This window comes from Lepidochelys olivacea (assembly GCF_965140295.1).
Source record: "Lepidochelys olivacea isolate rLepOli2 genome assembly, chromosome: 1".
Classification (NCBI taxonomy): domain Eukaryota; kingdom Metazoa; phylum Chordata; order Testudines; family Cheloniidae; genus Lepidochelys; species Lepidochelys olivacea.
This window is the reverse complement of record NC_140411.1, coordinates 265984365-266008070: the sequence shown is the minus strand read 5'-3', so window position 1 is coordinate 266008070 and position 23706 is coordinate 265984365. Positions and strand designations below refer to the sequence as shown.

Sequence of the window (23706 nt, the reverse complement as noted above, 5' to 3'; positions counted from 1 at the left end):
AAATCACATGCTTAAAGTTAAGCACATGTGTAAGGATTTGCAGAACTGGGGCCTAAAATGGCAAGACAAAATGACAGAAGAAGAGAAAGTCAGATAAAGAAAAAAGATTGGTGGGGGAAAAAACCCACCACCACCACCACCAGCAGCTCTGAAAATCATCTTCCAAAAGGTGATCATCCTTCCCCTGGTGAATGATTTTAATCTGTGTTTCAGTCTACTTCCCTCTCCACATCATAAAGAGGGACTTTGAAAAATCAAGCTGGGATCACTCTTTCCCCTCCAGAAGAAATTCTGGAAGTCAAATGTAATGTTCTCTTACCTGAAGCATTTTCCCACTTGCTTGATGGAGGCTGTAACAGGCAGCTTTACTGTAAAAAGTGGGAAAGAAATCATCACTGTAATGAATGTGCATGTCAGATTTAGAGGAAACAGTTCGTCACACAATACAATACCCTGATTTTTGTCTTTACAGTTTACCCCCACTTTTGATGGCTAACTTAAGTCATTGGGAGTTGTGGGTGCTTAGGACCTCTGAAAACCAAGCCACTTATTTAGGTGCTTAAGTACAGATTTAGTAGCCTAATTTTAGGCATGCAGCTTTGAACATTTTGACTTTGGATCATATATCCATTATTCTGCTAGTACCTCAACTGGATTTACCATGATATTTGAAACAGCACAACTGATCAAATAGTCTTCAGATTAAACAAAATTTAGACTATTCAAGGTCTGATAGATGAGCAACATACATTATAACTTCCATTAAAATGAGTACATGCTGCTTTTATTTATTTAATTTATAATAATTTCTAATGAGCTCAATACCTTAGCATCTGAGCACCTCTAACATTAATTAATTAGTCTAAACACCCCTATGAAGCAGGGAAGTATTATTATTTTTATTTTACAGATGGGGAAACAGAGGCATAGAGCAGTTAAGTGATTTGCCCAAGGTCACACAGGACAACTGTGGCAGAGCTTGGAACTGAACCTCAATTTCCTGATGCCCAGGTCTGTCTTTAATCACAGGACCACCCTCCCTCCCATTTGATAGTATAGTTCTATCAAAATCAAGAGGAAGGCCCCCTCTACTGCACCTAGTTTCAATATGTGGGACTCAGGGTCTCTGGGTTCAAAACCTGACCCTGTCACAGACTTCCTGTGTAACTTGGGGCAAGTCACTTCATCTTTTTCAGCCTCCATTCTCCATCTGTAAAATTGGGATAATAATATTTCCTTTTGCACACACTTTGAATGTCTTGCTTACTTACTCTGTAAACTCTTAAAGACAAGGGCAGTGTCTCCTCCCATGCACATATAGAGCACCTAACCGACCCCTAAGCACTACTGTAATACAAATAATAATTAGATCCCAACAGTCTTGCTCTGGGGATTGTCAGCTGCCTGATGATCTCTAATGTTAATATGCCATTCAATTTTCTAGATATGTTTTACTCCTTCATCTCCCTCCCAGTTTCCAATACTCCTCACCTCTTCGCTGGGCCTTTTTTTCTTTCACTTTTGGCCTATCCACCACCTTGGGAAGCTGACACCCAGAGATTGCCCCATTCCCTGCTGTTGCACCTTTATAGCACATTTGTTTGAGGATGGCAGGAGGGAGAAAAAGTCTCTGGGATATGAAATGTTTTAGAGGTTGGGACACAGTGGTCCAGTCCAAGTCTAAGAAAACAAGAATCAAGGTCAAAGATAAATGCATTTAGTCATGCATTTCCTTTAGTCATTGCTTTAATCATTCTTCCTTTAGCTAGTGCCATTTCCAGAAAAACCTAGCAGAATATAATCTACAAATCTCTACAAAGTTGTTTATTTTTGGATATGGGATACAATAGCTGAGGACTGTGAAAGATAAAGTGTATAACCCCTCTAAAGGCTGCAGGCCAAATCTCAGAAACCTTATTCTACTAATGAATTTTCAAGTTCCTTGTTAACCTCTACTTCTGCAGACAGGCCTTGAACAAGCAAAGCATTTAAGCCTGTGCCTAACTTTAAGTACATGAATAGTCCCACTGAAGTCAATTATGCCTGGAACTATTTGTGCCCACAGTTAGAGGCTGAGGGGAAAAAAAATACAAAGTCAGATTTTTTAAATCTGTTCCTCCATAATACCTGGGCTGGTATAGGTATGTGAACTATATCTGTATAGGTGTGAATATATATACACTCTACTCTGAAGCTACTTTCACTCTAAATAAAGAGTGGGTTTTCTTTTAATAGTGAAATACAATATATTTCAACAATAAAAACTCTTCAATTATTATTATTTAATACAAAAGTTGGCAAGCTGGAGACCAGCAACAAAACTTTTTGTGGAAATTTTGAAAGTCTTAGCTGTCATCTTTGATCCACTAACCCAAAGAAGGAGAAGGAGGCAAAATGTAAAAGTTAAAATGATTTTTCTACATATTTTTAAATATATATTTTTTTGTTTCCCATCAAGTTCTACAAGAGAAAAGCCATCAAGTAGATAGCTCCCTTGCTAATGGTAGGTATTGTTGGATCATATTAAAGAAGTTCTGTATTAAAATCACAAATGAGTTTGATTCCCCAGAGTTTCAATTCCAGGGTATTACTAATTAAGAGGTCTCTTGGTTTTTGGTACTGTTTCTCTCCCTCTATGTGTGAAACTTGCAAGCTGCTAACTGTGTTAGTACATTCTAAGACAGAGTCTGTTCTCAAAGCAGTTCACAGAGAGAGAGACTCAAAGCAATACTCTAACAACAGAAACAGCACCCAGAGACTCCCCACCCTTTTGTTGTATTAACAATTGTGATTAAAATAGAGATAGAGGATGTATGTGGATGGATGCTTGGTGTGGATAATAACTGAATGATCAGGGAGGTGCCAGCCTAAGAATCCAGTGTCCATCGGCTGAAGAAGGCGTCAAGTGGAAATAACCAGAGGACCCCACCAGGAGGGCAGACTGGAATCCACCCAACAGCCTCAAGAATGGGAGAACCAAAGAACAAGATAACATCTTGGAGCCGTCAGGAATGTGCTATCTGCTGATTGATTCAGCAACAGCATGATGAAGCAATTCCCATAGACTGGCATAGGAAGAAATTCCTATAAAAATAGACTCTAAAAAGTGAGAACTTTGGGGTCTGATTCTGCAAACCAACTTCCAGGAGCATCAGATGAGCATCTGACAATGCCCTGCTCCCTCCTCATGTCCAGGCCACCTGGCCAGTGGCTTGGCATGAGCAACTCTAAGGCTGGTAACTATGATAACAACCTTGCAGAACCTGTGTGTGTGGGTGTGTATGTGTGTGGGTGTGTGTTTGTATGAATGAATGTGTGAATAAATATGAGATTGAATGGAATGTTATAGCTATAACTAACTGCTTACTATGATTCTTTCTGTATTCACAATAAATGTGGTATTTTGCCTTTTTCCCTTTAATAAGATCCTGCTGGTTTTTATTTTATTGGTACAACAGTATAGCAACTCTGAATTCATGTCAGGAAAAACAGATAGGGATTCAGAGACCTGTTTTTAAGCAGCATGAATGGAAAGCATGAAATCATCATTAAAACAAATTGTTACAGTATGACATTATTATTATCCCTCAGTATTGTATCATGGGTTTGTTTTTTTAAACAAATAGCCTTCACAACATACAAGATATTTACGTATAAAAAAAGAGAAAGCTACTGTCTAAAATTTATCCCTATGTGTTACCAATAAATCCTGACCATGAACCAACTCCATAGGGTTTGTCAGGAGTTTTGTTAAACCCTCCACAGAATTCCTGCATTTTAGGTGCTCAAATGCACACATTCTCCTTACTTACTTATTAATTAATTATTATTATTATTACAGAACGCAAAACTTGGTAGGCTCCCTATGAGTGATGAGGCCACTCATGTCAGAAAGGCAACTTCCAGTATCCTAAGTACAGCTATAGACAGAAGAATCATAGAATCATAGAATCTCAGGGTTGGAAGGGACCTCAGGAGGTTATCTAGTCCAACCCCCTGCTCAAAGCAGGGCCAATCCCCAACTAAATCACCCTAGCCAGGGCTTTGTCAAGCCTTAAAAACCTCAAAGAAAGGAGATTCCACCACCGCCCTAGGTAACGCATTCCAGTGCTTCATCACCCTCCTAGTGAAAAAGTTTTTCCTAATATCCAACCTAAACCTCCCCCACTGCAACTTGAAACCATTACTCCTGGTCCTGTCATTTGCTACCACTGAGAACAGTCTAGATCCATCCTCTTTGGAACCCCCTTTCGGGTAGTTGAAAGCAGCTATCAAATCCCCCCCTTATTCTTCTCTTCTGCAGACTAAACAATCCTGGTTCCCTCAGCCTCTCCTCTTAAGTCATGTGTTCCAGTCCCCTAATCATTGTTGCCCTCTGCTGGATGCTTTCCAATTTTTCCACATCCTTCTTGTAGTGTGGGGCCCAAAACTGGACACAGTACTCCAGATGAGGCTTTACCAATGTTGACTAGAGGGGAACGATCACATCCCTTGATCGGCTGGCAATGCCCCTACTTATACAGGGCAATTGCCATTAGCCTTCTTGGCAACAAGGACACACTGTTGACTCATATCCAGCTTCTCGTCCACTGTAACCCCAAGGTCCTTTTCTGCAGAACTGCTGCCTAGCCATTTGGTCCCTAGTCTATAGCAGTGTATGGGATTCTTCCATCCTAAGTGCAGGGCTCCGCACTTGTCTTTGTTGAACATCATCAGATTTCTTTTGGCCCAATCTTCTAATTTGTCTAGGTAAGAAATAAGTTATCACTTAGCTACACTTAATCGATATGCAATGTAGACACACACACACACACATTGTTACTCACCCGATCCCTGTTCAGGAAAATAAGGACTGAGATATTGTTCTGTGTAATTTGCTTCCGCGACTGGTATAGCTTCTGGAAAAGATTTTAAAGATTGCATTTAAGGGAAAGCAAGCTTCAGGTTTTCTATCTGCATAACATTTCATCATGGTTGCTTAACCAAAATTTTGCAAATGAAATGTTATGACATTTTGTAAAGGCAAAAATATTGACTGTGTGTCTGTGGAGAATCTTTCTGGAATAAATAATTATTAAAGGCATAAATAAATAAATAATGTCCAAGTAAAAACAAAAATTAACAGTAGGGTGGGGTGAGGTGGGAGCAGGGAAGGCTTATACTTGTAATTGTATTCTTCTACTTTCCTCATTGCCTAACTTATTGGTTCCTGACTCCACGATAAGCTACTGGGGCGTGTGATGTCTTTCTGCCCAGTTGTTGGCCCATGAAGCAGCAGTATAATGCTATGTCCTACAAATCCCATCAATTATCAGTGCTAAAAGACAATATTTGGATTACAGGGGCTTCATACCCCTCTGCATGCCCCCAAAAAGTGAGGCTTACCTTTCACCATGGGATCAATTTCCTTAAGTATTTTATGTAATGCCATGCTGCTAGTCTGTAAGAGAGGACAGAGACATATATGTATATTATTATTATTAGTCTACTCTAAATGAAACTGTGTGAGAGACAGAAAGAGAAAACGGCATTGTGCTGCTGCTCAATGGTTTGCCGAGGGAGTGCAAATTGGTTCAATGATTTCCCCAGAGGGTGAAAACTTGGGTAGAAGTTGGGTGGTTTGTTCCAGTGGGAGAGGGTTAATTGGTTGAGACTGAGTGGTTTCCGGAAGGCTGAACTGGCTGGTTGGATTGCTGTTGGGATAGGCGGAACAGACTGACCATGGGAGTGAAGCGGGATGTAGAGGTATTGGGGACATGGAGACTGATGGAAAACACTGGGTCACATGATAGACCTTGTTTCTGGAATTCTTAATTTGGGGATGGTAGTGGAAACTGAGAAAAAAATCAAGCGGGAAGACTCATGCAATATTAATTTTATTTGCAAAGAGATTCAGTTTTATATTTCTTAATCATTTTTAGTGGCAAAGCTAATACATGAAATAATTTTACAAAAATGATTTTGGAGATGACTGGGTCTCTTTACCAGGTCCATGAACTAATAAAGCAAATGAATCAATGGTAGTAGACACATGGATTTATTATCTTTTATTTATGTTCTGCTCAATTATATCTGTAGCACTGCACAACAGTGAGAAGCACCACAGCAAGATTCTTTAAGATGAAACTCACTATCACGATCGAGAGTCTTTTAAAAAGATTTTGAGCCAAACACTCAAGTGTTGTAAAATGCCATTGCTCTACTGAAGTCAATGGAGTTATGCTGGTTTACACGAGTGGAGAATCTGGCCCTTTGTGCACATCACTTCATTTGTAGAACGAGTGTAGCATTTAATAAGTGGCAGTGCTTACTAAAGCAGGCTACGTATCACAATACTTTTTGAATACAATACTTAGTGTTCCTGGACCATCTGAGGGACCCTGACAAGGCTTCCTTTAGGTGTGACCTGAGTGGCAGTGAGGTTTGCTTTTTTTTTTTTTTTGTACTTCCTTGATTCCTCAGGATTTAGCGGACTGCCTGACAAGTGCTGTCTGCTGTGTCAACCAGAATCTTTCCTCCTGGCCTCTTCAAGCTGGGTTGTGCAACACTTGTAACACTGTTTTGGCTCACCCATCCACTATGCCTGAAATTTATGAACACTTTACATGCTCTCTGTCACTAAATCCTTGTTTGGATTTACACCCTGGAGTAGGACTAATTTAGACTTGTGGCCTTAATTAATGTCCTTTTTGGACAGCTGGGCCCACTGTTTTAAAATCCCATGTATGAGGGATACTCAGGGTAAAAAGATAAAGAAACAAACAAAAGCTAACCACCATATTAGGGATGGATGCAGATTGATCCTTCTGGACAGCATGATTTATAACAGGAACTATAACCTCCTAGATCACAAGATTCTTTCCACTCAAATATAAGTACCTGGACTTTGGTGACATCATTACTTCTGGAACTAAAGGGGAGACAGACTGAAACCTTTGAAAAGAGAAACATATGAATCATATGACAGAATGACACCATCAGCACCACAAACAAGGAAATCAATAACATATTTCATGCTACTATTGTTCGGCGAGCTCTCTGTAGACTAAAGCAATTTCAAACATCTTTTACAATTTTACTTATCGTACACAATGGGAGTCAATAAAGGGAAATTAGCAAACAGGTTTTTATTTACCTGCACTAGAAAAAAGCATCGTGTTTGAAAACGGTTTCTAAACATAATCTAAAACACAGTTTCTCTAAACCAATTCTGAACACAGTTTGGACGAGATTCTTTTTTTTTTTCGAGATTCTTTTTTTTTTTTTTTTTAAATAGGAACCTAAAATTAGGCATCTAAATAACTGGCCTGAATTTTAAAAGGGCTGAACACTCAAAGGGGCCCATTGACCTGTATGGAAGCTGCTGGCACTCAACACTTTTGAAAAACTGGCCACAAGTAGGTGTTTACACAGAGATTTAAGAGCACAACTTAAAGCTCTTATTTTTTGAAAATCTTGGCTTTAGGGCCAGTTTTTCAGTGATCAGGACCCACAATAAGAGTGTATTAAGTTTTAGATATACAGTGTATTATTAATTACCTGTACTATTTTTTGTATTCTGAAAGAGCCCACAGTACACTAAGTTCTGCCAACCCCCACAGAAAGATACAATACTTCCCCTGAAGCTTTAGGGCTTGCAGTCTAATTCTCCAGTCCTGCAAACACTAATGCACATGTGTAACTTTACCTGTGGGACTTGTGAGATAGGATACGTTGAAACAGAATCATCAGTTATACATTTCTAATTATTAAATAAATAATAATAATAATAATACCACCCGTCCTGAGGCCACTACATTTACAACAAAGTCCTGAGTCCTTCCATGGATCCCCTTTAAACTTGGCTAGGTTAACAGCACACTCATCTGATTGCTACATAGCTGTTCCTGGCCAACAGCATTTAGGTTATGCAACAATTTATGGGAACTGTCTTTTGGCCTGCCTACCAACAGTGTGTCTGATTGTGGTGTGTTTGCGTGTTCTAGACATGAGTGATGGTATCGTTTCTTTCCTGTTAGGAGGCAGTGTATTTGAAAGAGCAGGATTCTTGTAAATTTCAATTTACTGCCTGCACATGAGAAGATTTATTTTATGATCACTCAGCAGTGGTCTTGCCATTGATATGCCAGAAGTCCAATTCTATTCCATTTGACCTACTGGTAAAATTCCCATGGACTTTAAGGGGAACATGATTGGGCACATGTATTTGTATAAAGTGTACTAAAGTATTAATTAAAACATGCTACTTGTTATAAGAGAGTCAGATTTTATATCCAACAACTTTGACAGTGTGCTTTTGACATAATTAAACACAAGAGATGCTAGCTTGGTCAGTTAATACATGCTAAGTATCATGTTACTTCCTTTGAAAGGTAGGAAGGTATGTGAATCGGCATCACATATGAATAGTGCAAATATTTTGATATTCAGAACTCTGGGCTGAAATGGTTTCCAAAGGTTATTTAGAATCATCCATGCCTTTTTATCTAGAACCCCAATAACCCTCTTTTTTCCCTCCTCTTTACAGGCCCCAAAGTGTTTAATAGGACAAGTGCAGAGTCCTGCACTTAGGACGGAAAAATCCAATGCACCGCTACAGACTAGGGACCGAATGGCTAGGCAGCAGTTCTGCAGAGAAGGACCTAGGGGTGACAGTGGACGAGAAGCTGGATATGAGTCAACAGTGTGCCATTGTTGCCAAGAAGGCCAATGGCATTTTGGGGTGTATAAGTAGGGGCATTGCCAGCAGATCGAGGGACGTGATCATTCCCCTCTATTCGACATTGGTGAGGCTTCATCTGGAGTACTGTGTCCAGTTTTGGGCCCCACACTACAAGAAGGATGTGGAGAAATTGGAGAGAGTCCAGCGAAGGGCAACAAAAATGATTAGGGGACTGGAACACATGAGTTATGAGGAGAGGCTGAGGGAACTGGGATTGTTTAGTCTATGGAAGAGAAGAATGAGGGGGGATTTAATAAGTGCTTTTAACTACCTGAAAGGTGGATCCAAACAGGATTTATCTAGACTATTCTCAGTGATAGCAGATGACAGGACAAGGAGTAATGGTCTCAAGTTGCAGTGGGGGAGGTTTAGGTTGGATATTAGGAAAAACCTTTTCATTAGGAGGGTGGTGAAACACTGGAATGCGTTACCTAGGGAGGTGGTGGAATCCCCTTCCTTAGAAGTTTTTAAGGTCAGGCTTGACAAAGCCCTGGCTGGGATGATTTAGTTGGGATTGGTCCTGCTCTGGGCAGGGGGTTGGACTAGATGGCATCCAGAGGTCCCTTCCAACTCTGTTATTTTATGATTCTATGATTGATGGAGAAATGCCAGAAGAATGTAACATTTTAAAGGACTGACAGAAATCCCCATAAAGGGAAGGAAATCATGGAGAGAAAGTTTTTACAGAAGTGGAGGGAGAGTAGTAGGTGGCTTCTGAGGTCAGAGGGGATCTGGTCAAATCCTCTGCCCCAGTGCATGTCCCTACAGAAAGGGCAAGGCTATCAAATAACATGCTAGTGGAGACTGAACTTTAGCATCTTTGGCCTCTCTCAGATTCTTGGATGTGGGTACCTTCCTTTAGCTGGAAACCTGTGACCTAAAATAGATACATTTTACTGTAAAGAGAAGTGATCTTTTTCCGATTAAGTATTGTTGTTTTATCACAACAGTGTGTCCAAACTCACTCCTTCTGAATTAAGCTGCCCATATGTTAGTTTCTGGTCAGATAAAGAACAACTTCCTAAGCTGAAAGAAGGCACCTCCATAGTTTAGAGTATTGAAAAGCCCTCACATTTTTGCTTCCATTTCCTCTGTTCTTAGTGATGCTGTGAAAATTCTCTTCCGATGGTTTGGCTTTTCTCTAAATGGAAAACAATAAATAACCATCTTAACACATAAGGAAAAATATTCCAGCTCACGAAAAGGGTGGTACAGAATACTAGGGTTCCAATGCTAAAAACATGAGGTGTGGGCAAACCGCTGAAGATCAGTGCTTTCCTCTTACCGTTCTAGTCACAAACCAGTTATGAATCCTGGACACAAACATACCTCGAACTGGTAGCAGGCCCCACTCTTCCTCATCTCTGCATACCTGTCTTGTAACTCCTGGGATCGAGGGTGCAAGGTAGTCTTGGTGGCACGGTTGCCACTCTTTTGTAATTTCATAAAATTAATATACGGGTTCCTGTAGAGGAAGCTATGTATACGTAGTACAGAGCACAACCCAGCTTGTGAGGCATCTTTTTATCAATCTACTTAAACCAGTGTTCCCCAAACTTTTTATCTCGCACCCCCCTTACCCCTGTCCGTGTCCCCACCCCTCTGGAGCCAGGGTCGGGAGCAGGGCCACAGCTCTGGGAGGAGAGGACACAGGCAGGAGTAAGGAGGCCAAGACTGGGGTCATAGCTGGGGACGGGGACAGAGCCAAGGCCAGGGGCTGAGGTCAGCAGCCAGGGCCCAGGGCCAGCAGCCATGGCTGGTAGCTGGAGCCCCGGGTGTGGGGCTGGCAGCTGGGGCGTGGGCCAGGAGTGGAGCTGGGTGGCACTCCCTCCCCGCTCCCTGTGGGGCTGGCCTAGGCCCCAGCCGTATCCGCCTGAATGTTCCTCTGTGCCCCTCTACGGGAGAGTGCCCCACAGATTGGGGACCTCTCTGATCTAAACCATTAATAAAACCCTCAACACTAGAGTATACATACAACTCAAAAAGGCATATCATGGAGAAAGCAGTTAACTTATTACTATTTTTTCTTTAAAATTTGTGAGCTATTTTAGTTTTCTAGACTTGGTCAGGCAAAGTGTGGGTGAGGGCTGCATGCAAACTTCCCCCCAGGGGAGTTGGACAATGTACTTAAATAGTGACCCAGGATATCTGTGGCAATTCAAGTCCTAACCCTTTTCTGACAGCTCTAACAAATTATACAAAATTCTGTGGCCATTTCTTGAAGGCCACAAGAGGGGATGTTGATAAGATCACTGATCTTGTTACTTAAATTAGTATTGCACAACATACTGCATCAGACAGCAAGTGCTCAAATTGTAGTAATTTTTTTCCCAGAAATGATGATTTACTATGCTTTTGAACAGATTTGGCAAAAGTTATTAATCTTCCCCAAGTAGCAGCTTACATAACAGTTTACTGTTTCTTGCTACTATCCTACATACAGTAGAAACGATAATCCACACAATGTACAATGTGCACAAGAAATTTTTAGTCTCTTTCCACATCTCAGCAAAAATTGACTAGCAAATGGCATGGTGAAAGTTCATATGAATAAGATTTAATTGTTTTTACACTATATACTACAGTACATATGTTAGAAGAATGTGAGGTGAGGTTGGAAGTAATTAGAACTGAAATTCACCAAATAAAGGCCTGATTCTGTGAAGTGCTGAGCATCCTCAACACCCATTGACTTTAGTCTTTCACAGGTGATACTCTGTATCCTGCAGGATCTGTATTGCACCATCTTTACTTTTTTATTGTTTGATTGCTTACTGGCTAATTTGCAAAGTGTAGTAATTCACAATGCAGTCATTAATGCAAAACTGTAAGGTTCTAGTGATCCTCCTAATTCTGTTGGATGGAGAAATGCTATTACAATTCACTGTCTAGCACGTATATAACCCCTGAAATAATCATGCCCTACCACTTGCTCTTGAGTATAGTTTGTATGGTTCTTTTCCAGTGTTACTAGATAGGAATTCCTCTCTTTCTTCGTTTTCATGCACTTCTTCTTGGATTTTACCTAGCAAACAAACCAGAATTTATATGGATGAGAAACAGTAGCACCTTACATTTCTATGAAGTTCCACTGTCTTGGGTAACTGGAGTCTGGATAAAAACAGAGTCATGTCCCCCCAACTTCTATTATTTTCATTGAAAATTCCCTCTATTGCCAGAAATCAGTTATCCAAAATGATTTAGTGCCCCCCATGACATTTGGAAAACCAAGGCCATAGTGTAGTGCTTTGCATCCTGAGGCCTCAGGTAAACCACAAATGTGTGTGTTCTAGAACGAACTTTTGTGGAGCATCTATATCAGGGGTGGGCAAACTTTTTGGCCTGCAGGCCACATCTGGGTGGGGAAATTGCATGCAAGGCCATGAATGTAGGTCTGGGGCAGGGGGTTGGGCTGTGGGAGGGAGTGTGGTGTGTACAATGGGGCTCAGGGCAGGGGGTTGCGGTGCATGAGGGGGTGCAGCATGTGGGAGGGGGTTCATGGCAGGGGGTTGGGGGTTTATGGCAGGAGGTTGGGGTACAGGTGGGGTGCAAGGTGTGGCAGGGGGTTGGGGTGCAGGAGTGGTGCGACAGGGGGGCTCAAGCAGGGAGTTAGAGGGCTCAGGGCAGGAGGGTTGCAGGAGGGGTTCGGGGTGCGGGCTCCTGCCCGGTGCCGCTTACCTGAAGCGGCTCCAGGGTGGCAGCGGTGGGCAGCGGGGCTAAGGAGGGCTCCCTGCCTGCCCTGGACCCGTGCCACTCCCAGAAGTGGCCGGCACCACGTCCCTGTGGCCCCTGGGGGAGGGGGAGCAGAGGGCTCTGCACTCTGCCCTGGCCTGGGGGTACCACCCCCAAAGCTCCCAAGTTCCTCGTTCCCAGCCAATGGGAGCTGCGGGGGGGCGGTGCCTGCAGGCAAGGGCAGTGCGCAGAACCTTCTTTCCCCTGCACCTCCAGGGGCCGCAGGGACATGGTGCTGGCCGTTTCCGGGAGCGGTGGGGGACCAGGGCAGGCAGGGACCCTGCCTTAGCCCCACGGCACCACAGAGGTGGCAATCCTGCAGGCTGTATCCAAAGCCCTGACGGCCCGGATCTGGCCCGCAGGCCATAGTTTGCCCACCCCTGGTCTATATTGACACCTGTAAAGGTGTTATCTAACTGCCAAATCACTTGAATCAGTTAACTCAGGTTACAACAGGACCACAAAAATAGTGAGTGGCTTTTATAGTCAGCACAGGAGTAGTGCTGATGGAATCAAAGTCAGCCCTCCTTGACTAGAACCATGGTCTTTTCTGGGTCGACTCAAGGAGAGGAATATATAAAGATACATCTTTGTACTTTGCTATCATGGGATCATATGACCGAGTTTGAGCTTTACTGTTTTGTTTTTTTTAATTCAGGGGAGGGATTTTTGGTAAAAAAGCTCAGGTTTGGGGGAAGATTTTTCACACTGCTTTCAGCTGGCTACTCCGCACAGCCCACCAGTCTTGTGTCACTCGTTAGGATAAACATGCACAATGCTCACCTGATGGTTGGAGGTGGAGCAGAGGGAATGAAGAGTTTGAAAGTGTCAGGAAAAATCCAGTTTATTTTTGTATAAATCAGTATTTGCTGGTAAGTCTAGAACAGTGGTTCTTAACCTGGGGTGCATGCATCCCCTGGGGTGCGAGATGTCCTTTCTGGGGGCGTGAGACTTGCCAGATTTTTTTAGAAGGTAAATCATCGAAAACACAAATTAAGCACAGGCACGTAAGTACAACTACTTTGTTTCATCAAACCTATGTATTTATTAACATTATACATTTTTTAATGATTACTGTAATATACAAACAAAAATATATCTAATTTTAAAGAACTGACCTACTTCAATGATTTTTGATAAGGGATGCGAGTACATATTTTGATTTTTGATAAGGGGTGCGAAAACATATTTTGAGAACTAAACGGGTGTAGGCTGCAGTAAAGGTTAAGAACCTCTGGTCTCGAATCTGTTTTAAATTTTTATTCAGCTGGTTTTAACAGGTAAATATTAACTCTTCACACCCACAACTGGAAAATTTTGACCTAAATATTTGGACATCTGGATTTATAATTCGTAAGTGGATAACTCTTAGACTAAGGTTAAAGATGGTAATTTTTTGAGGAGGCCTGCAGGGTACAAAAGACAGAAATGCCAAATAAATTCCCACATAAAAGAAGAGGTGGATTAATCTCTGATAAGAAATAAATCTGATTAAATCAGAGTTAAAATAGTCATGGTATTACACAGCAATAGTGGTGTAATTTATAGTACACAGCATACATTGCTTGGTTTCTTTAGAAATGGAGCAAAGAGGGGTGGAGAAGCTTTAGTTTTAACCAAACATCATCAAAACAACCCAAAAGTTAGAATAATCCAAATGAAATCATAGAATCAATCAGCCCAGTCATCCAGAAAGCCTGTGTGTATTTGTTTTTAAAGGATTTTAGGGGCAGGCCACTTTTGGTATATAGATTTCTGTTTTATAGCTTTCCTTTTATTGTTTGTATTATGTTAAAACAGAAAGCTACAATAAATGGAAACTATTAGTGTTAGCTGAAAATTACTAATAAAAAAATAACTCCCACACAAAAGACTTAAAGGTAAAAAACAATTTTGCCCAGTAGGAGGGGATTGAACATCTGAAGTACTGAACACTAATCCTTCATGCCAAGGGCATAAACCCTGATTCAAAAGAATGGTTAGGTATGCACTTAAATCCATCTCTACTCAGCAAATCAATTCAGTTAAATATGCACTTAAGTCCCATCGCCTTCAATGCAAAGTGCTTTGCTGAACTGGCACTATAATAGCAAATGCTGCCCCCCAGAATAGCTACTATTGAGGGTAGGAACAGAACTGTGTTAACATCACTTAGTGCTAGAGTCATGACTGGTGCATGTGTTCTGGAAGGGAGTGCATCATCTGAGACACGAGCACTTAGCATTAGGGAATGATGACTGACTCATCAGCTCATATGTAGGCACCATGAATTCTCATGCTGAATGCTGGTGTCATAGAATCATAGAAATGTAGGACTGGAAGGAACCTTGATAGGTCATTTAGTCCAGTCCCCTGCACTGAGGCAGAACTAAGTACTATCAAGACCATCCCTGACAGGTGTTTGTCTAACCTGTTCTGAGACAATGACACAGATTCCACAGCCTCTTGAGGTAATTTGTTTCAGTGCTTAACTATCCTTACAGTTAGGAAGCTTTTCCTAATGTCTCACATAAATCTTCCTTTCTGCAATTTAAGCCCATTGTTTCTTGTGCTGTCCTCAGTGGTTAAGCTGAACAATTTATTACCTTCCTCTTTATAACAACCTTTTGTGTACTTGAAGACTATTATCACATCCACACTTAGTCTTCTCTTCTCCAGACTAAACAAACCCAATTTTTTCCAATCTTTCCTTGTGATCATGTTTTCTACATCTTTAATCATTTTTGTTGCTCTTCTCTGGATTTTATCCTGTCTGTCCACATATTTCCCAAAGTGTAGTGCCCAGAACTGGGCACAGTACTCCAGTTGAGGCCTTATCTGTGTTGAATAGAGTGAGTGGAAGAATTACTTCTCACGTCTTTCTTACAATGTTCCCACTAATACATCCCAGAATGATGTTAGCTTTTTTTTGCAACAGTATTACACTGTTGATTCACATTTAGTTTGTGATCCACTATAAAAAAATTGTTACTAACCTTCCATAACTGTTGTTCTTCAAGATGTGTTGCTCAGGTCCATTCCAATGTAGGTGTGTGCTCGCCCCGAGCACTGCCACCAGAAAGTTTTCCCTCAATGGTATCTGTCGAGTTGGCTCTGGTGTCCCCTTGAGTCGCGCTTTCATAGCACCAGTATATAGGGCCCTGCCACCCGTTCAGTTCCTTTTTGTGGGCTAACTACGACAGAAGGGAAGGCAGGAGACGGGGTTGTAATGGACGTGAGGAACACATCTCAAAGAACAACAGTTATGGAAAATTAGTAACCGTTTTTTCTTCTTCGAGTGCTTGCTCATGTTCATTCCAATGTAGGTGACTCCCAAACAGCTGTGCAGGTGGAAGGTTCAGAGTTCATTGGCACGCTGACTGTAAAACTGCTTGGCTGAAATTCACGTCGTCTCTAGCTTGCTGGGTGATGGTGTACTGTGATGTGAAAATGTGGACTGATGACCATGTTGCTGCTCTACAGATGTCCTGAATTGGAACTTCTGCCACAAACACTGCCACCAATGCTTGAGCTCTTATAGAATGGACTGTCAATGGAGGATCTAGGACCTTCACTAGGTTGTAGCATGTGTGGATACAGTAAGTGATCCATGATGAGATTCTCTGGGCCGAGACTGGACGGCCTTTCATTCTGTCCGCAATGGCTATGAACAGATGGGTGGACTTCCGAAAGGGTTCAGTCCTTTCTATATAAAAGGCTAGCGCTTGCCTAACATCCAATGAGTGGAGTCTCTGTTCCTCCCTGTTAGTGTGTGGCTTAGGATAGAAGACTGGCAGAAAGCTACCCTAGTTACTATAGTCAGGGTTCCCTCCCCACTCTGAACTCTAGGTTACAGACGTGGGGACCAGCATGAAAGACCCCCTATGCTTATTTCTACCAGCTTAGGTTAAAACTTCCCCAAGGCACAAATTCTTTGTCCTTGGAGGGTACGCTGCCACCACCAAGTGATTTAACAAAGAATCAGGGAAAGGACCACTTGGAGTTCCTATTCCCCCAAAATATCCTCCTGCCCCCCCTCCCCCGCCAAGTTCTTAAACTCCCATTTCCTGGGGAGGCTTGAGAATAATATCCTAACCAATCGGTTACAAAGGGATCACAGACCCAAACCCCTGGGTCTTAGGACAATAGAGAAATCAGTCAGGTTCTTAAAAGAAAAATTTTATTTTAAAAAAAGGTAAAAATCACCTCTGTAAAATCAGGATGGAAAATAACTTTACCGGGTAACAAAAGATTCAAAAACACAGCAGAACTTCCTCCAGGCTTAAGTTTCAAAGTTACAAAAAACAGGAATAAACCTCCCTCCAGCAAAGGAAAAATTCACAGGCAAAACAAAAGATAATCTAACACGCCCTGCCTGGCTTTTACTTACAATTTTTGTAATAAGAGAGACTTTTAGGATGGTTTATAGGAGGAGTTTTCTGACCTGATGCTTCTCCGCTTCCCAAGAGAACACCCCAAACAAAACCTTCCCCCCTCAAGATTTGAAAGTATTATCTTTCCCCATTGGTCCTTTTGGTCAGGTGCCAAGCAGGTTATTTGAGCTTCTAAACCCCTTACAGGTAAGGAGGAATTCTAAGCTACCCATAGCTGTATGGTTATGACAGTGACTTAGGACAGAAGACTGGCAGAGAGCTATCCTAGTTACTATAGAATTATAAGACCACCTTTGGCAGGAAGGATAGGTGTGGCTGCAGCTGTACCTTGTCCTTGAAGAAGATCGTGTACGGTGGCTCAGAGGTAAGAGCTCGGATTTCTGAGACTCTTCTGGCAGAAGTAATGATGATTAGGAAGGCCACCTTCCAAGAGAGGTAGAGCAGACAGCATGTTGTCAGTGGTTTGAACGGGGGTCCTGTTAGCCTTGCCAGCACAAAATTGAGGTCCCAGGGTGCTGCTGGCTGGTATACCTGGGGGTACAGCCATTCCAGCCCCTTAAGGAACTGGCCACAGACTGAGTTTGAGAAGACTGGCCAGTCGTTCACCCATGGGTGAAAGGCTCAGATTGCAGCTAGATCGACCCTTATGGATGACACAGTTAGGCCTTGCTGCTTTAAATGGAGTATGTACTCTAAAATGAAGGGCAGTGATGACTTGGTAGGTGAAACACCCTTTTGTGCTGACCAAATAGAGAATTTCTTCCATTTTGTCAGGTAAGTGGCTCTAGTAGATGGCTTTCTGCTCCCTAAAAGCACCTCGTGAATTGGCATGGATCAAGCCAGTTCTGCTGGGTTCAGCCATGGAGCTTCCATGCCATGCCTTGATGTAGAAGGCTGTGATTCTGAGAGATCAAGTCCGGAAACAGGGGCAGGCTGATTAGTGTGTCCACCGAGAGATCTAGGAGGGTGATGAACCACTGCTGACACAGCCAGGCTGGGGCTATAAAGGTAAGATGTGTCCTGTCCCTGTGACCTTCAGCAGCACCCTGTGTATGAGAGGGATGAGAGGGAATGCATAGAAGGGTCGGTCTATCCTAGGGAGGAGAAAGGAGTCTGTGAGTCACCCTGACCTGTGGCCTAGGAAGGAGCAGAACTGAAGACACTTTCTGTTGTACTTAATCATGAACAGGTCTACCTGGGGAGTTCCCCACCTCTGGAAAACAGTGTTCATGTCTGGGCAGTAAATGGACCACTTGTGATGGCTGGAAAAGGTTTTCTTGAGGTGATCTGCTAACTCATTCTGTGACCCTAGGAGATAGGAGGCTTCAAGGTGGATCGAATGGGCTATACAGAATTCCCACAGGTGAAGTGTCTCCTGGCACAGGGGAAAGGAGCGCGCTCTACCCTGCTTGTTTATGTAAAACATTGCTATTGTGTTGTCTGTGAGGACTGACATGCAGTTGCCCTCCAGGTGGGGTTGGAACACCTGGCATGCTAGGCGTACCACCTTCAGTTTCCTCACATTGATGTGTAAAGAGAGCTCCTCTGGGGCCCAGAGGCCTTGAGTTCTGAGGGTCCCCTGATACATCTGTCATGAAAGACATTGATGGTTGGGATCTCAAGAATGGGACTCCTGAGCATATTGTTCCTGTGTCCAGCCACCAAAGCAGGGTGGAAATCACTGATCATAGAATCATAGAATCATAGAATATCAGGGTTGGAAGGGACCCCAGAAGGTCATCTAGTCCAATCCCCTGCTCGAAGCAGGACCAATTCCCAGTTAAATCATCCCAGCTAGGGCTTTGTCAAGCCTGACCTTAAAAACCTCTAAGGAAGGAGATTCTACCACCTCCCTAGGTAACGCATTCCAGTGTTTCACCACCCTCTTAGTGAAAAAGTTTTTCCTAATATCCAATCTAAACCTCCCCCACTGCAACTTGAGACCATTACTCCTCGTTCTGTCATCTGCTACCATTGAGAACAGTCTAGAGCCATCCTCTTTGGAACCCCCTTTCAGGTAGTTGAAAGCAGCTATCAAATCCCCCCTCATTCTTCTCTTCTGCAGGCTAAACAATCCCAGATCCCTCAGCCTCTCCTCATAACTCATGCGTTCCAGTCCCCTAATCATTTTTGTTGCCCTTCGCTGGACTCTCTCCAATTTCTCCACATCCTTCTTGAAGTGTGGGGCCCAAAACTGGACACAGTACTCCAGATGAAGCCTCACCAATGTTGAATAGAGGGGAACGATCACGTCCCTCGATCTGCTCGCTATGCCCCTACTTATACATCCCAAAATGCCATTGGCCTTCTTGGCAACAAGGGCACACTGCTGACTCATATCCAGCTTCTCGTCCACTGTCACCCCTAGGTCCTTTTCCGCAGAACTGCTGCCTAGCCATTCGGTCCCTAGTCTGTAGCGGTGCATTGGGTTCTTCCGTCCTAAGTGCAGGACCCTGCACTTATCCTTATTGAACCTCATCAGATTTCTTTTGGCCCAATCCTCCAATTTGTCTAGGTCCTTCTGTATCCTATCCCTCCCCTCCAGCGTATCTACCACTCCTCTCAGTTTAGTATCATCCGCAAATTTGCTGAGAGTGCAATCCACACCATCCTCCAGATCATTTATGAAGATATTGAACAAAACTGGCCCCAGGACCGACCCTTGGGGTACTCCACTTGATACCGGCTGCCAACTAGACATGGAGCCATTGATCACTACCCGTTGAGCCCGTCAATCTAGCCAGCTTTCTACCCACCTTATAGTGCATTCATCCAGCCCATACTTCCTTAACTTGCTGACAAGAATACTGTGGGAGACCGTGTCAAAAGCTTTGCTGAAGTCAAGAAACAATACATCCACTGCTTTCCCTTCATCCACAGAACCAGTAATCTCATCATAAAAGGCAATTAGATTAGTCAGGCATGACCTTCCCTTGGTGAATCCATGCTGGCTGTTCCTGATCACTTTCCTCTCATGCAAGTGCTTCAGGATTGATTCTTTGAGGACCTGCTCCATGATTTTTCCAGGGACTGAGGTGAGGCTGACTGGCCTGTAGTTCCCAGGATCCTCCTTCTTCCCTTTTTTAAAGATTGGCACTACATTAGCCTTTTTCCAGTCATCCGGGACTTCCCCGGTTCGCCACGAGTTTTCAAAGATAATGGCCAATGGCTCTGCAATCACAGCCGCCAATTCCTTCAGCACTCTCGGATGCAACTCGTCCGGCCCCATGGACTTGTGCACGTCCAGCTTTTCTAAATAGTCCCTAACCACCTCTATCTCCACAGAGGGCTGGCCATCTCTTCCCCATTTTGTGATGCCCAGCGCAGCAGTCTGGGAGCTGACCTTGTTAGTGAAAACAGAGGCAAAAAAAGCATTGAGTACATTAGCTTTTTCCACATCCTCTGTCACTAGGTTGCCTCCCTCATTCAGTAAGGGGCCCACACATTCCTTGGCTTTCTTCTTGTTGCCAACATACCTGAAGAAACCCTTCTTGTTACTCTTGACATCTCTGGCTAGCTGCAGCTCCAGGTGCGATTTGGCCCTCCTGATATCATTCCTACATGCCCGAGCAATATTTTTATACTCTTCCCTGGTCATATGTCCAACCTTCCACTTCTTGTAAGCTTCTTTTTTATGTTTAAGATCCGCTAGGATTTCACCATTAAGCCAAGCTGGTCGCCTGCCATATTTACTATTCTTTCGACTCATTGGGATGGTTTGTCCCTGTAACCTCAACGGGGATTCCTTGAAATACAGCCAGCTCTCCTGGACTCCTTTCCCCTTCAAGTTAGTCCCCCAGGGGATCCTGGCCATCTGTTCCCTGAGGAAGTCGAAGTCTGCTTTCCTGAAGTCCAAAGTCCGTATCCTGCTGCTTACCTTTCTTACCTGCGTCAGGATCCTGAACTCAACCAATGGGGGGAAGTGAGATCACCTTGTCCAGACGGTGTCGACCTGGTATGTATACTGATGCTGGCCAAGATTGGAGAGGCATGATGCCATATGCCCCAAAAGCTTTGAGCAGTTTCTTGCTGTGGTGATGGGGTGACTCCTCAGGCTCTCTATGAGTGCCCCTAGAGCTCTGAACTGGTTTTCTGGGAGAAAGGCTCTGGCCTAGGTCAAGTCAAGGACAGCCCTGATTAATTCTATCCTTTGAATCAGGGAAAGGATGGATTTCTGCATGTTTATCAACAGCCCCAGGTCCTGGAAAGTTTACTGTATTAACTTTACATTTGCCTCCACCTGGGCCTTGGATCGACCTCTGATCAGCCAGTCGTCTAGGTAGGAGTAGACCTGAACTCCTTGTCTCTTGAGAAAGGTTGTGACTGCCATGCACTTCGTGAATACAAGAGGAGCTGCTGGCAGGCCAAATGGGAGTACTGTAAATTGGTAGTCCCTGTGGTTTTCAATGAACCGTAGGAACCTTCTATGTCCCCAAAAGATAGCAATACGGAAATACTCGTCCTTCAAGTGGAGAGCAACAAACCAGTCCCCTGGATCCAGAGAAGGGATAATGCTGGCCAAGGAGGCTATGCGAAACTTTAGTTTCTTCATGAATCTGTTGAGGTTTTGGAGATCCAAGATCAGTGTGAGGTTGCCGTTGGCTTTTGGGATTAGGAAGTAATGGGAGCAGAACCCCTGGCCTCTTAATTCTGGCAGAACCTCTTTCACTGCTCCTGCCCTTAGGAGCGACTGCACCTTCTGGGCTAGAAGTTTCTCATGAGAAGGGTCCCTGAAAAGAGATGGGGAGGGAGGGTGGGAAAAAGGGGAACAAGTGAATTGAGCTATCATGCATAGTACCCAGCGATCTGAGGTAATGAGGGCCCACACCCGATAGAGGTGGGATAACCAGACCACAAACTCCAGAGAAATTGAATCCATACCACATCCTGGTAAGTCATCCCCGAGCATCCAATCAAAAGGCCTGCTTAGACCTTGCCGAGTGTCTTGGGCGTGGCGGGGGGGCAGGCACTGGGGCAGACGAGGTTTGGGACAGAGGCCTCCTCTAGTATTCTCTGTTCCTTCTCCTGCTGTACCCTGTCTCTGCTGTGGTGAACAGAAGCAAGCCATTGGTTGGGCCTTGGGGCTTGTAATGCTTCCTGGCGGGGGCTGGTGTATGCAGCCCCAGGGATTTAAGGTTGGCTCCAGAGTCCTTTAAGCTATGCAGCTTCGAGTCTGTCTGCTCCAAGAAAAGCTATTTGCCTTCAAATGGAAGGTTCTGAATTGTCTGCTGAACTTCATAGGACAACCTCAAAGACTGAAACCACGAGCTTCACCTCATGGTCACTGCTGAAGCCACGGAACGGGCTGCAGAGTCTGCTGGAGGGATGCCTTAGCCATTGATTTCTCCTTCTCAACTAGGGCCAAGAACTCACCCTTGGACTCCGGTGGCAAAAGCTCCCTGAATTTCGCTATTGCACTCCAGGAGTTGAAATCATACCAGCCCAGGAATGCTTGATGTTTAGCGATCCTGAGCTGGAGATTCCCTGTTGAGTAGACCTTTCTGCCAAAAAGGTTGAGTTTTTTTTACATCTTTAGTCTTGGGAGTCAGTCGTTGTTGACCCTGCCTCTTCCTTTCGTTTGCTGCTGAAACAACCAGCGAGCCCACTGGGGGACATGTATACAAAAATTCATACCTTTTGGGAGGGACAAAGTCTTCTCCATCCTCGTTGCAGTAGGTTGGAGGGATGCAGGAGTCTGTCATAGAGCTTTATAGGCTCCAGAATGGCATCATCATTCAATGGCATGGCCATCGTCGATGGCCTTGAGGCTGCTAAAATATCCACTAGAGCAGTGTTTCCCAAACTTGGGACACCGCTTGTTCAGGGAAATCCCCTGGCAGGCCGGGCTGGTTTGTTTACCTCCCGTGTCCGCAGGTTCGGCTGATCACGGCTCCCAATGGCCGCGGTTCGCAGTGAGCTGCGATCAGCCGAACCTGCGGACGCAGCAGGTAAACAAACCGGCCCGGTGCGCCAGGGGCTTTCCCTGAACAAGCGGCGTCCCAAGTTTGGGAAACACTGCACTAGGGCATGGGAGGATTCGGAAATCTCCTCCATCTGGATACCCAGGTTCTGGGCTACCCTCCTCAGGCGCTCCTGGTGCACCCTGTAATTGTCCTGGGAGGGCACGACAGTTGTTCCTGCCACTGCCTATTCAGGAGAGGAGGAAGAAGAAGCCTGTACAGGCACAGGTCTGTGTTCTTCTCCCTCTGCCCTGAATGGGTCCCGTGGGGGTGGGTCCTGCAGGTTGGTACCAAGCTCAGCATGGGGGATCAATCCCTGTTCTGAAGGGAATGGTGGGGGAGCTCTTGACTCCGATACAACGGAATAGGACCTTCTGGATTGGGGGCCCTGAAGTGGATGGAAAGCCCAGGGATTCCAGAATGGCCACTGCAGTGGCATTTGCCATTGTGCTGGTGGCCAGGCCGTCGGCAGCATGCCCTGGGTCATGTTAGCCATAGAGTATTGCCATTGGAGTGGTGTCCGCTCCTGCGTGAGGCATAGGACTCCACTTCAGAATTAGAGACTGAGGAGTCACTTCCTGGGGACCAGGGCAGAGTGGTACCAACTGGCTAAATTTTCTGTAAACAGTGTGGTTGCGCAACAGCCTATTTAGCGGTGTGCAGGCTTCCAACCTGCCATGGCCGGGGCGCTGCTCTGCCAGCCCCAATTCTGCTGCGGCCCAGACCTGCTGTAGCCGGGGTGGTGCGGCCCAGCCTGGACCCAAGTGCAGCCGAAGTGGCCCAGCCTGGCCCTAGGCATGGTGTGGCCCAGGCGGCGCGGCCCAGACCCAGCCCAGACCTGCTGGGACTGGGGAAGGGGTACCTATGCTGCAGCCCCAGCCCCGCAGCAGCCATGGCGGGGAGAGGCGCCTCTTCCCCC

At 44.4% G+C, this 23706-nt stretch overlaps 1 protein-coding gene across 1 annotated transcript in view; it reads right to left on the bottom strand.

The window, feature by feature from the left end:
• AGBL3 (AGBL carboxypeptidase 3) overlaps positions 1 to 23706 on the bottom strand; it is a 68784-nt gene that overhangs the window by 5326 nt on the left and 39752 nt on the right. Inside the window, exons 13-19 of the mRNA XM_084637676.1 lie at positions 11649 to 11747; positions 9795 to 9863; positions 6880 to 6933; positions 5386 to 5440; positions 4827 to 4898; positions 1492 to 1680; positions 320 to 368 (exon numbers count right to left, since the gene is read on the bottom strand). Of these exons, the coding sequence (XP_084493802.1) occupies positions 320 to 368; positions 1492 to 1680; positions 4827 to 4898; positions 5386 to 5440; positions 6880 to 6933; positions 9795 to 9863; positions 11649 to 11747 (587 nt within the window). The remainder of the gene's footprint in view (positions 1 to 319; positions 369 to 1491; positions 1681 to 4826; positions 4899 to 5385; positions 5441 to 6879; positions 6934 to 9794; positions 9864 to 11648; positions 11748 to 23706) is intronic.